The 15,184-nt window shown below is 42.9% G+C and overlaps 1 protein-coding gene across 1 annotated transcript in view; it reads right to left on the reverse strand.

Annotated features, from left to right (window-relative positions):
* rad54l (RAD54 like) overlaps window positions 1-7,487 on the reverse strand; it is a 34,026-nt gene extending 26,539 nt beyond the window's left edge. The window contains exons 1-4 of the mRNA XM_078219429.1: window positions 6,284-7,487; window positions 3,502-3,570; window positions 2,514-2,633; window positions 1,231-1,291 (exon numbers count right to left, since the gene is read on the reverse strand). Of these exons, the coding sequence (XP_078075555.1) occupies window positions 1,231-1,291; window positions 2,514-2,633; window positions 3,502-3,570; window positions 6,284-6,286 (253 nt within the window). The 5' untranslated portion in view covers window positions 6,287-7,487. The remainder of the gene's footprint in view (window positions 1-1,230; window positions 1,292-2,513; window positions 2,634-3,501; window positions 3,571-6,283) is intronic.
* Window positions 7,488-15,184: the final 7,697 nt, after the last annotated feature.

Below are 15,184 nucleotides of genomic sequence, written 5' to 3' on the forward strand. Positions count from 1 at the left end.
CGCAGTTAAGGAATGTATACCTCAATAAACATATGCTTAACTGCTAAATAGAAAAAGGTAAATAAAAATTTGCACACGTAAATATTTTAAAACAATGGAAGGACTTATGATAGAAAGGTAATTATGCCCAGTACAGATGTAAACTGAGGATTACAAACTAAATATTGGAACAGAAGGAAGACAATCTTAAAATAAATTTGAAATGAACCGCAATGTATAATTAGGTTAACAGATAGTTTTTAATATTGTTGAATTTTTTTTTCATGAGAAATGCTGTGAGTGCTTAACATTGTAAATAATATTGGACATCAGGGCCCAATTTCAATTCTGTGTAAATGCCTGGGTTTTGACTAAGTTTAAATTGGGCGTCAGGTAATTACTTCAAGGTTATAAATTGAATCACAGTTTTGTGAATTGTCTATTTTCACCTTTATATTTTATGATCCCCTTGGTTGGATTAGTGTAATCATAAGTTCATAAGATATAGGACCAGAATTAGGTCATTCGGCCCATCGAGTCTGCTCTGCCATTCGATCATGGCTGATATGCTCCTCATCCCCATTTTCCTGCCTTCTCCCCATAACCCTTCAACCCATTACCAATTAAAAATCTAACTCCTCCTTAAATTTACTCACTGTCCCAGCATCCACCACACTTTGGGGTAGCAAATTCCACAGATTCACAACCCTTTGGGAGAAGTAGTTTCTCCTCAACTCTGTTTTAAATTTGCTACCCCTTATCCTAAGACTCTGATCTCTCGTCCTAGACCAGCGGAAGCATCCGCTCCACGTCGACTTTATCCATACCTTTTATCATCGTGCATACCTCAATTTGATTGCCCCTCATTCTTCTAAATTCCAGAGAGTATAGGCCTAAACTGTTCAATCTCTCTGCATACGACAAACCCCTCATCTCTGGAATCAATCTAGTGAATCATTCTCAAAAGCTGTCTAATAGTTCCACACAGCATTGATAAACCATCACAGCCTATTGATAAGATGAGTCTTGGAACTCACTTTAATGTATCCATTTTATCTTGAGGTGATCTAGTTACAATTTTCAGAGTTAACAGATTAACTAAGAGTTCCTACTTTTGAGGCAGCTAGTACATTAAAACTCTACAACACAAAGTCTAGATATTATATCTCATCGCACTAACATATTCCACCAGATGTTATTGATAATATTTCAGACAAAGAGCAGATTTTCTACATCAGCTGCTGCTTATACCTGTGTAGTTTGGAATAGGCACTCGGAAAGGTTTGGCTAAGATGCTCCGAATGAAAGCCTCCTGTGGAGGAACAGAAAGAGATGTCAACACGTACATCAATCAAACTTACTAAAACATTGATGATAAATCAATTTGAAAATGTTATGTTATTGTTGAGATGGGCTAGATAGTCTGCAAGGTTGTTTACATTTCTGCATATTTCTATTGATATTCTTAAGTGTTGTAAGGAATTCTGTTGGAGATTTATTTCTGAGAAAAAGAAACATGCTACCAAAGTTTTTTGTCTTGCACTCATCAGAACTGGCAGTTAACGTTTAAGCTTTAACTGGCAGTTAACAGTTCTCTGCTGCACTCTCCACAGCAACATCGCTACCAACCAATCAGCACTTTGTTTTCATGCAGTATAAATTGCTGTTCTCTTCACTGTTGGTTTATTGAGTGAGCTACCTGATGAGTGCAAAACAAAATACTTTGACAATATGTCTATTTTTTTTCAGCAATAGTCAAGTTCTGTTCTACCAAATGACTGTTCTGAAATTTACTTCAACTGTCAAAAAAGCATGTTTTTTGGCAATTTCCTAAATTTCGCAATAAGACCTGAAATTGTTCCAAAGGGAAGCCCCCTCACAAGGAAATAAGAGTGTAAAACTTCAAAGTAAACCGATTAGAAGGGCAGTGTAATTGGATCGGACTTCAAATCTAGATCAAACAGATAGATAAAAGTCAATGCTATCCACTGGCTATATGGGTTCCGTGATAAATAAGTTTAGATCACCTCAATCAAGTTAGGATCATAGAATCCTACAGTCCAGAAGGAGGCCACTTGGTCCATTGAGTCTGCACCAACCACAAAACCACCCAGGCCCTATCCCGGTAACACCTTATATTTACCCTGCTAGTCCCCCCGACACAAAGGGGCAATTTAGCATGGACAATCAACCTAACCCGTACATCTTTGGAGTGTGGGAGGAAACCGGAGCACCCAGAAGAAACCCACATAGACACAGGGAGAACGTGCAGACTCCGCACAGACAGTGACCTGAGGCCGGAATTGAACCCGGGTCCCTGGCGCTGTCGGGCAGCAGTGCTAACCACTGTGCCACCCTAATGGATGGGAGAGTTCTCAGCACAAAATCAGCTCTAATTTAGATTCCACAACCTTGACAACTTTAATCAACAGAATTCAATCACCTTCAGCTATATCCCAATGGTACATCTGCAGGACCCTCCCACACATAAGCTCCTTCGCCATGATCAACAACTTGTGGTATTGGTCACTCACATGCTGGCTGCTGTCAAGGCACACAGGTCGATTGGTCAGCTGTGCTAGTGGTTTCCGAAATGGTGACATAAAGCTTTCACCACTGTCATGCTCAGATCGCACCTTTCGCCTTTTTGGATTCTGTAAATAAAAATTCAGATTTTAAAATGTTGTACTTTTTGATTTTATGCAAACCATATTTCGCAGAAATTGATACCTCATAATCTCTGAAGAGACCCTAATGACCCCCTGCGGGCTGCAGAGACCCATTTCAAAGGGAATTATACAAAGCCATCTACATTTCATAAGTTTGCTTGTCTCATCAATCACCCATCCATTCCCGTTACCAAATCATCGGGGATTTCAAAGATGCTGTATATTGAGAGTTCCATCAACAGAAATAATTCTATGTGGACTTTAGCCCAGTGACTCCCTACTCTCAAATGAGACAAGATTTGATCTACTAGATTGAAAGTTAAGTCAGTAAAATCAAAAGCTTCAATTTTAGCTAATCTTCACTCCACCTGTTCTGCCTCATTCGATTTCACACCACCACAGAAATTCCAGTGTTATCTTTTTGAAAGCTTTGGCTGTAACTTTCCTAAGAAACGTCAAGACTAAGGAAAACCCCTATTGGCCTACTGAAACCTATCCCACTAGCTCAAATGAGATGAAAAGGGAAGTCCACTATATTGCAATTCAAATACGATCAATTGCAAAGTGATCCAGGCAGGTCAGAGTTTTTCATATAATAAAGCATGGAACATGTTTTCTTTGATTTAATTTTATTTTCAATGCATTTTAACAGGCTTCACCTGAAGAACTGCAATTTCAATTGAGAAGTCATCACATTCATTCTTCATGAACACTCAAAAGATACAATCACTTTTTTTCACAATATTATTCACATCAGGTACAATAGCAATCACTTGGAAAATAACACACAGAAACACTTAAATAAAAGACATTCATCATTCTTTAATTTCCAATTTGTATTAGATTACTATACCGCATCCTCAGCATCAGGCACATGTCCTGGCTTTCGCTTGGCAAGCTGACTCGGGGCTAGACTTCTTCTCTATGAAAGGAAAGTAACACATTTATAAAAGGTTAGCAAGATAGACTTGCATTACAGTACTTTTCATAACCTCAGGACATTCCATAGCGCAAAATAAAAGAGGTACTTTAATAGGTACAATAATAGTAAGGGAGATAATTATTTGAATTGGTGTAAATTGAAAGAGGTAGATACTCAATAAGGCCTTGGAATCCTTGTGCATCAGTCGCTGAAAGTAAGCACGCAGGTACAGCAGGCAGTGGAGAAGGCAAATAGTATTGGCCTTTATAGCAACAGGATTTGAGTATAGGAATAGAGATGTTTTGCTGCAATTGTATAAAGCGTTGGTGATGCCACACCTGGAGCATTTTGTGCAGTTTTGGTGTCCTTATCTGAGGAAGGATGTCCTTGCCATAGAGGGAGTACAGCAAAAGTTTACCATGCTGACTCCTGGAATGGCAGGTCTGTCATATGAGGAGAGACTAAGTCAGTTAGGATTATATTCATTGGAGCTAAAGGTTATTTATTAGCGTCACAAGTAGGCTTACATTAACAGTGCAATGGTTACTATGAAAATCTCCTAGTTGCCACACTCCAGCGCCTGTACACTGAGGGAGAATTTAGCATGGCCAATGCACCTAACCTGCATGTCTTTCAGACTGTGGGAGGAAACTGGAGCACCCAGAGGAATCCCACGTGAGAGGAATCTCATAGAAACTTACAAAATTCTAACAGGGTTAGACAGGGTAGATTCAGAAAGAATGTACCCGATGGTAGGGGAATGCAGAACTAGGGTTTGAGGATAAGGAGTAAACATAAGAACATAAGAAATAGGAGCAGGAGTAGGCCATCTAGCCCCTTGAGCCTGCCTCGCCATTCAATAAGATCATGGCTGATCTGACGTGGATCAGTACCACTTACCCGCCTGATCCCCATAACCCTTAATTCCCTTACCGATCAGGAATCCATCCGCGCTTTAAACATATTCAGCGAGGTAGCCTCCACCACCTCAGTGGGCAGAGAATTCCAGAGATTCACCACCCTCTGGGAGAAGAAGTTCCTCCTCAACTCTGTCTTAAACCGACCCCCCTTTATTTTGAGGCTGTGTCCTCTAGTTTTAACTTCCTTACTAAGTGGAAAGAATCTCTCCGCCTCCACCCTATCCAGCCCCCACATTATCTTATAAGTCTCCATAAGATCCCCCCTCATCCTTCTAAACTCCAACAAGTACAAACCCAATCTCCTCAGCCTCTCCTCATAATCCAAACCCCTCATCTCCGGTATCAACCTGGTGAACCTTCTCTGCACTCCCTCCAATGCCAATATATCCTTCCTCATATAAGGGGACCAATACTGCACACAGTATTCCAGCTGCGGCCTCACCAATGCCCTGTACAGGTGCATCAAGACATCCCTGCTTTTATATTCTATCCCCTTCGCAAAATAGGCCAACATCCCATTTGCCTTCTTGATCACCTGTTGTACCTGCAGACTGGGCTTTTGCGTCTCATGCACAAGGACCCCCAGGTCCCTTTGCACGGTAGCATGTTTTAATTTGTTTCCATTGAGATAGTAATCCCATTTGTTATTATTTCCTCCAAAGTGTATAACCTCGCATTTCTCAACGTTATACTCCATTTGCCATATCCTCGCCCACTCACTCAGCCTGTCCAAATCTCTCTGCAGATCTTCTCCGTCCTCCACACGATTCACTTTTCCACTTATCTTTGTGTCGTCTGCAAACTTCGTTACCCTACACTCCGTTCCCTCCTCCAGATCATCTATATAAATGGTAAATAGTTGCGGCCCGAGTACCGATCCCTGCGGCACGCCACTAGTTACCTTCCTCCAACCGGAAAAACACCCATTTATTCCGACTCTTTGCTTCCTGTCGGATAGCCAGTCCCCAATCCACTTTAACACACTACCCCCAAACCTGAGGTGAGGAGAAATTTCTTCACCCAGAGAGTGGTGAATCTGCGGAATTCACTATCACAGAAAGCAGTTGAGGCCAAAACGTTGTGTGATTTCAAGAAAAAAGCTCTTGGGGCTAAAGTTTTTAAAGTTTATTTATACAAATGGAAAGCAATTGAAGGAGCGTGCTCTAAGTAGATTTTAAATATAAAGCAGATTCTCAATTAAGTAAAGACTTTGCATCATCTGCAGTTGATTCTGTTAGCTTGGAAATCTTGTTTAAAGAAAGATTTGCCTTCTCATATTCATCAAGCATGTTCCAAAGTTAAATGTATTTATTGGTCACAAGTAGGCTTACATTTCAATGAAGTTACTGTGAATTGAACTTCTGTGACTATTATGTAGGTGAAACAGCTAACTACACACAGCAAGATTTCACCAACTGGAATTCTGTTTTTTATCTGCTTGGTTAAGAAAATAATGTTGACCGTGACACTGGAAAAACAGCCTGTTCTTCTTCAAATGGTGCAGCACAGTCTTTAATGCCTACTTCATCCATACAAGTCCAACAAGGCCTGAGTTTAACATCACTTTTGACATGTGACAATGCACCACTTCTTTAGCACAGCACTGCAGGCTCAGCCTACCTTATGTGCTGCGGTTTTATACTGTCACAAGCCTCTGACTCAGGGATGAATGCAGTACCAAATGAAAGACACTTTTCACAGCAGATGATTGGAATAACCCAATTAAATACAGGACAGTTGAAAGGGAGATCGCAAATGCTCTGCCAACTCAGTCAGCCTCTTACTTTACTTACCATTTTCTGAAAGTCAGAGTATCTATTTATTCAATCAGTTTTAAAGTTGCATCAAAATTCCATGATGAAGTTTACTTGAAGAGCTGAACACCTTTGTCTCATCCAACTTCTAGTCCATAATCACTGAACAGTGGGGCTTCCATTCTCTATTCCATTGCTGAGCAGTTGATTCAATGCTTTAGTGACTCCAATGATCAAGTCTTAACTTCATTTAGCAATTCTTATCCAGTTTCCATCAATATAGTTTCTCCCTTTGGGCTGAAGTCATTCTTAAAACCTAAACTTTTTTCTGATAAATTTGGGATACTTTATACATCAGTGACAAACAATTCCTGTGCCCTTAAAACCCCTTTCAACTTGATGCTGATCTGGTCGATTTTTTCCCCCGCCTCACATTATTCTTTGCTCATTTTTCTTCATTTATAAAATCATCTGAAAAGCGTCATTCCCTTTCACAATCTGAATTTCTGCTCATTTATATAAATTACCCTTTATTTTTCAATAAATACTGTTAATCACGATCTCAGTACATCCGTTAACAAATGTAAACATGATTAGTTCACAATTCAGTAGTTAATCCAGTCTCTGCAATTCTTGACTTGCCTCATTTTTAAACGTATTTAAGTCAAACAAAGCAGCATTATATTCACAGTCTGGCAAACAAACTGTTCAGAAAGCGTACCTCTGTCCTAATATCTGGATTGGAATTTGCACCCCATTCATAGATTTGTCCCTGTTACAGTCCTTAGATTGTAGTTAGCTCCATGTGAAAATCCATATGTAAAAGCTCAGATCCCGTGCCAGTCCCTATCTCACTCTCCCTGTGCCAGTCCCTCTCACTCTCTGTGCCAGTCCCTCTCTCTCTCTCTGCACCAGTCCCTATCGCACTCTGTGCCAGTGGCTATCTCACTCCCTCTGTGCCAGTCCCTATCTCTCTCTCTCTGTGTGCCACTCCCTATCTCACTCTCACTCTGTGCCAGTCCCTCTCACTCTGTGCCAGTCTGTCTCTACACCAGTCCCTATCTCACTCTGTGCCAGTGGCTATCTCGCTCTCTCTCTCTCTGTGCCAGTCCCTATCTCTCTCTCTCTCTCTCTGTGCCAGTCCCTATCTCACTCTCTCTCTCTCTCTGTGCCAGTCCCTATCGCACTCTCTCTGTGCCAGTCCCTATCTCTGTGCCAGTGGCTAGCTCAGTCCCTTCGGCCCTCCCTCCCTCTCCTGGCCCCAATTCTCTCTCTCTTTAATTCAGGTGCTGCCGAGATCGCCCAATGTCTCCAACCCCAATCCCTTCACCGCCTCCCCCCCGTCAGCCGGCAGATACTCGCGGTATTTCTCTCTATTTATATATTTATTTCGGGTTCTATCTCTTCTCTATTTCTCTTACGGATCAAATCTGCCGCCCAGGCGGTGCTGCGGCTGCGCAGTGCGGATTACGGGTGCTGCTGAGGCTCAAAAAGCTGAACGTCCCTCAGAGAGAGATTGAGATTGCACTTTACCCACTCAGCTCACTGACTGCTCACAGCTCATTGCCCATTGCCCGCTGCCCATTCCCCACTGCCTGCTCACTGCTCACTGACTGCTCTCACCTCACTGTAGCTGGGAAAACATCCTCCAAACTCTCTGCTTTCCCCTCTGATTTTCACTGTGTCTGTAACTGAATTACATTCTGTGAATGTTCTCTGCTCCACTCGGAATCAAAGAAGTTTCATTAACTTCAGTAATGCCATTATTTAAAAGAGACATTGCCTTCATAAAATTAACATTCTGCCTGGATTTGTGCAACATTTTTGGTTCTAGCTAAAATCTCTGAATACTGGAGGAATGGAAATGGCTAGAAACATACCTTTGATGGTGAATATCCTTGGAGGACAAATGGGTGATTATTTGCAACTGTATCCTTTTTCAGAATTGAAAATTGAAGCTGAATAATAAATGAGCGAAAGGTAAAAAGCATCCTCAAAGCACTGCTGACCTAGCATTGTCCAACACCAGCTTGCCTCCTTCATCTCTCAGTGCTCCCACTGCTACCTTGATGAGAAGTAGAACTAGATATTGTCATCATATGTACATAAGGATCTTCACTGTCACTTGGTCAAAGTCCTGGAATTCCCTTCCTAACAGCACTGAGTGTATAAGAAGACAACTCACCCCCCTCTTCTTGAGGGCAATTCGGGATGGGACTGAAAATCAGACGAGTTTTTACAATAGTTTTATAGTTGCCATTAGATTAGTGTTTTAAAAAAGCCAATTTTATTAATTGAGTTTAAATTCCACCAGTTGCCATGATGGGACTTGAAACCATGTCCCCAGAGCATTAGGCTAAACCTCTGGATTAGTAGTCCAATGACATTACTACTAGGTTACCAGATCCCCCTAATTGTAATGAGGGATACAGGCTTGTTGATTATGTTTCCTGAGCATTTTGCCCAAGATGATATACCACTTATAAAACATGCTATATTACTAAACAAGATTCTGGATAAGGGAAGAATGATGTAAAACTAGCCAAGAACCAGTGACACTGAGGCTAATTATAAGAAGATGGTGTTTTAATGTTATTACACCTTTACAATTCCCAAGCCATAGAAGGTGAACTCGATAGACCTTGGCTCTTTTATCATCTAGTAATTCCAATGTCCTTACAAATTCTCCCCCTTTCGGTGGCAGGTTGGAACCTCACAAAATTTGACCATCCCTAAATACCCTTAAGAATGAGGCCATATTGAACCATTGCATTCCGTTTGGTGTAGTGTTGGTTAAGGAAAGAGTTCTAAGATTTAAGCCCAGTGCCAATGAAGGAACAGTGATATATTTATTTCCAAGTCTAAATGGTATGTGACTGGAGGGGAACCTACAGGCCATGCTACCTTGTACCTATTGCCCTTTTGCTTCTAGGTGGTAAGGGTAAGGTTCTGTTGAAGAAGTTGCTGCAGTGCATCTGATATTGGAATATACTGCTGCAATGGTATGTAGTTAGTGGAGGAAGTGAATGTCAAAGATGGTGGATGTGGTGCCAGTCAAATTTTGTTCAAGTTGTTGTTGAGTCTTTCAAGTGTTCTTGGTGCTGCACTCATCCAGGCAAGTGTAGAGTATCCCATCACACTCCTGTCCTGTGCCTTACAGATGGTGGACGGAGTTTCAGGAGTGTAGAGGTGAGTTACCCGCTGCAGAATAACCAGGTTCTGACCTGCTCTAAAAGCCACAGTATCTGGAGTTGGTGTAGCTTGGATTTTAACAGCTTGTCCTGTAATCTTAAAGATTAATGAATACATCATGCAGAGACGTTGGCATCGAGGTAATGTCACTGGCTAGTAATCCAGAGATGTAAGTGGATATTTTAAATTTGTAATGGTTTCAATAGCTGATGTTAGATGCCTACTAAAAGGGGAGTGAAGTTTTACAGCACTGTTGCAAACCTTTTGGCCCAACTGCTTCATTGCCATGCTCATGCTCCATTTTTATAGAATATATCTTCCAGGCATGAGCACCTATTGATTCTTAGTGATTACTTCTACCAATACTAAACTTACCCTTACAAGGAATGGAATAGGCACCCTGGTTCCTATCTCCATAATGTAAGAACCAGATTGGGACAGGGCTGACATCTTGCGCACCCAATGAAAACAGAATACAAGCCACTCAAATAGAAGAAGCTGGCCCTGCGTGTCCCTCATTCCAGGCCTAAACCTTCAAAGATTTTGTGAAGATTGTCAACTGTTCTGCATTGGTTCTGCGGGGAGTGGGGAGAAGAAGAGATATCTCTGGCACAACCCCAGAGCCATAATTAGCAGCCTAACCAACATGTCAGTCTCCTCAAATAATCGTATAACATATGCCACTTCTCTTTAAATTGGGCGACCCCACAAATTCTGGCACTCAATGCCACGATTGATAGGTTGTGGGTTTCAGCTTCTCAAGTTCTCTTCTGTATCTTGTACCTTGACAGTTTTTTTGCTCGCCAGCAGATGGAGCACAAGAGCTGTAAAGTTTCTCAAGATTCATAAACTGGTTCAGATGGGACAAATAAATTAAAACTTTAAACAGGGCCAGGAAGAGAAATCGTGGGCCCTGTTGCTTCTCTTTCTGGGTCCCTTGTCACCTCCAAACTTAACCCTGCCCCTCAATGAAGCATGATAGTTTTCCCCCTTTCAAGATTTTTAAAATTCATTCATGGGACATGGGCATCACTAGCTGGGCCAGCATTTATTGCCCATTGCTGAGGGCATTTAAGAGTCAACCACATTGCTGTGGCTCTGGAGTCACATGTAGGCCAGACCAGGTAAGGGCTGCAGATTTCCTTCCTTAAAGGACGTTATTGAACCAAATGGGTTTTAATGACAATTGACAATGGTTTCACACTCATCTAATTCCAGATATTTTTAATTGAATTCAAATTTCCCCGTCTGCCGTGGTGGGAGTTGAACCTCGGTCCCCAGAGCAGTACCCTGGGTCTCTGGAGTACTAGTCCAGCGACAATACCACTATGACAACACCTCCCCAATGAAGCAATTCACCAATCATAATAACATACTAGTAAAATGATAGCACCCATTGTTGGAATCTGGATATGAATATTGTCCAAAATCTATCCAGCAAAGAACAAAGAAAATTACAGCATAGGAACAGGCCCTTTGGCCCTCCAAGCCTGCACCGATCATGCTGCCCAAATGGGTTAATGGGTCAATGGGTTAATATTAAGAGTACCACTGATATAGTCTATACCATTGTCTATATGGTCTATTTGGATTTCAACAAAGCCTTTGACCAGGTCCCACATGGAAGACTTATAAAGAAGGCAAATGCACATGGGATACAGGAAAATTTGATAAGGTGAATTCAAAATTGGCTTAGTTGTAGGAGATAGAGGTTGATGACAGAAGGCTGCATTATTGACTGGAAGCCAGTGTCCAGTGGCGTACTACATGGATCTGTGCTGGGTCCCCGATTATTCATCATTTATATAAATGACATAGATGACTATGTGGGAGTAGGATTAGTAAATTTGTGGATGACACAAAGATTGGCCAGGTGGTTAACAGTAAGTCTGAGTGTCTTGGGCTACAAGAAGATATAGATGGAATAGTCAAATAGGCAGATAAGTGGCAGGTGGAACTTAACCTTGAAATGTGTGAGGTGATACACTTTGGGAGGGGTAATTTGACAAGGAAATATCCAAGGAATAGCATGACACTAGGAAGTTAAGAGGAACAAAGGAACCTTGGAGTGTTTGTCCATAGATCTCTAAAGGCAGAAGGGCATGTTAGTAGGGTGGTGCTAAAGGCATATGGGACACTTGCCTTTATCAATCGAGGCATAGATTACATTGTACAAAGAAACCCCATCTTTTGTCGTGACACTATGGACTTCCTACAGAAACTCAGCACACATGGATCAGTTGAACAATGAGCACTCCTCGTCATAATGGATGTCTCGGCACTCTACACCAACATCCCCCACAACGATGGCATTGCTGCAACTGCCTCAATACTCAACGCCGACAACTGCCAATTTCTGGATGCAATTTTACAACTCATTCGCTTCATCCTGGACCATAATGTCTTCACCTTCAACAACCAGTTCTTCATCCAGACACACAGAACAGCCATAGGGACCAAATTCGCACCTCAATATGCCAATATCTTCATGCACAGGTTCGAACAAGACCTCTTCACCGCACAGGACCTTCAACTGATGCTATACACTAGATACATCGATGACATTTTCTTCCTTTGGACTCATAGTGAACAATCACTGAAACAACTATATGATGACGTCAACAAGTTCCACTCCATCATCAGACTCACCATGGACTACTCTCCGGAATCGGTTGCATTCTTGGACACACACATCTCCATCAAGGACGGTCACCTCAGCACTTCACTATACCGCAAGCCCGCGGACAACCTCACGATGCTCCACTTCTCCAGCTTCCACCCTAAACACGTTAAAGAAGCCATCCCCTACGGACAAGCCCTCCGTATACACAGGACCTGCTCAGATGAGGAGGATCGCAACACACACCTCCAGACGCTGAAAGATGACCTCATAAGAACAGGATATGGCACTCAACTCATTGATCGACAGTTCCGACGCGCCACAGTGAAAAACCGCACCGACCTCCTCAGAAGACAAACACGGGACACGGTGGACAGAGTACCCTTCGTCGTCCAGTACTTCCCCAGAGCGGAGAAGCTACGGCATCTTCTCCGGAACCTTCAACATGTCATCGATGAAGACGAACATCTCGCCAAGGCCATCCCCTCACCCCTACTTCTTGCCTTCAAACAACCGCACAACCTCAAACAGACAATTGTCCGCAGCAAACTACCCAGCCTTCAGGAGAACAGTGACCATGACACCACACAACACTGCCACAGCAACCTCTGCAAGACATGCCGGATCATTGACATGAATGCCATCATCTCACGTGAGAACACCATCCACCAGGTACATGGTACCTACTCTTGCAACTCGGCCAACGTTGTGTACCTGATACGCTGCAGGAAAGGATGTCCCAAGGCATGGTACATTGGGGAGACCATGCAGATGCTACGACAATGGATGAATGAACACCGCTCGACAATCGCCAGGCAAGAGTGTTCTCTTCCTGTTGGGGAACACTTCAGCGATCACGGGCATTCGGCCTCTGATCTTCGGGTAAGCATTCTCCAAGGCGGCCTTCTCGACACACGACAATGCAGAGTTGCTGAGCAGAGACTGATAGCCAAGTTCCGCACACATGAGGACGGCCTCAACCGGGATCTTGGGTTCATGTCACACTATCTGTAACCCCCACGACTTGCTTGGGCTTGCAAAATCTCACTAACTGTCCTGGCTGGAGACAATACACATCTCTTTAACCTGTGCTTAACCCTCTCTCCACTCACATTGTCTGTACCTTTAAGACTTGATTACCATTAAAGACTTGCATTCCAACCATTATTTTGTAAATTGAGTTTGTGTCCTTATATTCCCTTTTTGTGAACAGAACTCCCACTCACCTGATGAAGGGGCAAAGCTCCGAAAACTTGTGGCTTGTGCTACCAGATAAACCTGTTGGACTTTAACCTGGTGTTGTGAGACTTTTTATTGTGCTTACCCCAGTCCAACGCTGGCATCTCCACATCATAGATTACAAAAGCAGGAAGGTCATATTGTATAGAACATTGGTGAGACCACAGCTAGAGCACTGTGTGCAGTTCTAGTCCCCACATTATCAGATGTGATTTCATTGGAGGGGGTGCAGAGAAGATTCACCAGAATGTTGCCAGGGATGGAACATTCAAGTTGTGAAGAGAGGTTGGAGAGGCTTGAGTTATTTTTGCTGGAGCAGAGAAGGCTGAAGAGCGACCTGATCAAGGTATACAAGAATAGGAGGGGCATGGACAGGATGGATAGGGAGTAGCTGTTCCCCTTAGTTGAAGGGTCAACCAAGAGGGGACAGAGGTTCAAGGTGAGGGGCAGAGGGTTTGGGGGGATGTGAGGAAAAACTTTTTTACCCAGAGGATGGTGACTGTCTGGAATGCACTGCCTGGGAGGGTAGTGGAGGTGGGTTGCCTCACATCCTTTAAAAAGTACTTGGATGAGCACTTGGCACATCATAACATTCAAGGCTTCTTCTGCACTGATTCTGTGATAGTGCAGTGTTAGTTTGTGTGCGCCCAATAAGTAACCCTACTGTGACCATTCAAACAGCGAGTACAAATTTTATTTTATTGTTAACTTGGTAGGAAAATATCCCAAAGGTCATTTATAAGAGCGTGTAGATGACTGCCTCAGCCCTCCATAACATGTTCTGAACATTACACCATATGAACAGTGAGAGTAAATTCATATTGTTGGAAAATATTCAATACTTGCATCCAGATAAACTGCAGAAAATCTTCTACATTCTGTTGAAGTATGAGAACTGCCTCGGTGCATGATATTATTCAATATAATTATTTCATAGGAGTTTGACTGGATTTTGTTTTATCAGTAATCTCAGGGTAGAAAGAGCAAATGACTCCTGAATGACTGAACGACATAGGTCTTCACTGTCAGTGAGAAGTGTTGGAGTCCTCAGGTGTCTCTGCACAAAACAATTTTTAAGAGGTCAGAAGACAAAGACTGAATGGTTCACAATTTTGTGTGTTTTCAGAGGCTGAAGACTCAACTGTTGCTGCTTTCCACCACAATATATTTTCAATATTTACCCTGCAACATAACTTTATCACCGTAAGTGTTTTGGCCCTCTATTACCCATATTGTGGTCAGCGACCAAAAATGACAGTGCCTTGCGCCGCTTCAGCAGCTCCCACCCCAGGCAGTGGGGCAATGATTGCAGGAAGACCTCTTATTGACCCCCAAGACTTGGGAGCCCACTCACCATCCTTAATTAGACAAGGCTCCCAGAGGCAGTAATTTGATTGGCCACCTCCTGCAAAAACCACCTTCTTGGTCCCACCACCAACGTTTGTGTGTTCCTGGCCCATCAATATCTAACTTCAACTGGACCACTGTGGGATAGGCAGGGAGGCAGAAGGTGGAGGTTTTGTCACTATTGGCGGAGTTGTGGGTCATATCTGCTGTTGTTTATTGTGGAGGTCTCTTCAGGAATCGAAAGCCCTTCCTTCTCTCTTGCTTTTCTGCACTACAGCAAACTATTTAGGGGGAGGAAGTTTTCAAATGGCAGGATTTCCTACCCCACCACAGAAAGTCAGTGGGGAATGCACCACTGCCCACATGCTTCGTCAAGCATTAATAGGGTGCAAAATCAGCTTTGAGGCATCTAATTGGCAGCTCCCTAAACCTGGCAATGGCAACATCACCGAGCAAAGTGCCAAGAGCCCAGGATGCAAGTTAAGCTCTCAGCAGGGCCAGGAGAGAAGGCCCCGAGGTGGGAGATGGGGTCCAGGTTGCAA

The sequence above is a fragment of the Mustelus asterias genome, chromosome 8 (genome assembly GCF_964213995.1).
Source record: "Mustelus asterias chromosome 8, sMusAst1.hap1.1, whole genome shotgun sequence".
Taxonomy (NCBI): domain Eukaryota; kingdom Metazoa; phylum Chordata; class Chondrichthyes; order Carcharhiniformes; family Triakidae; genus Mustelus; species Mustelus asterias.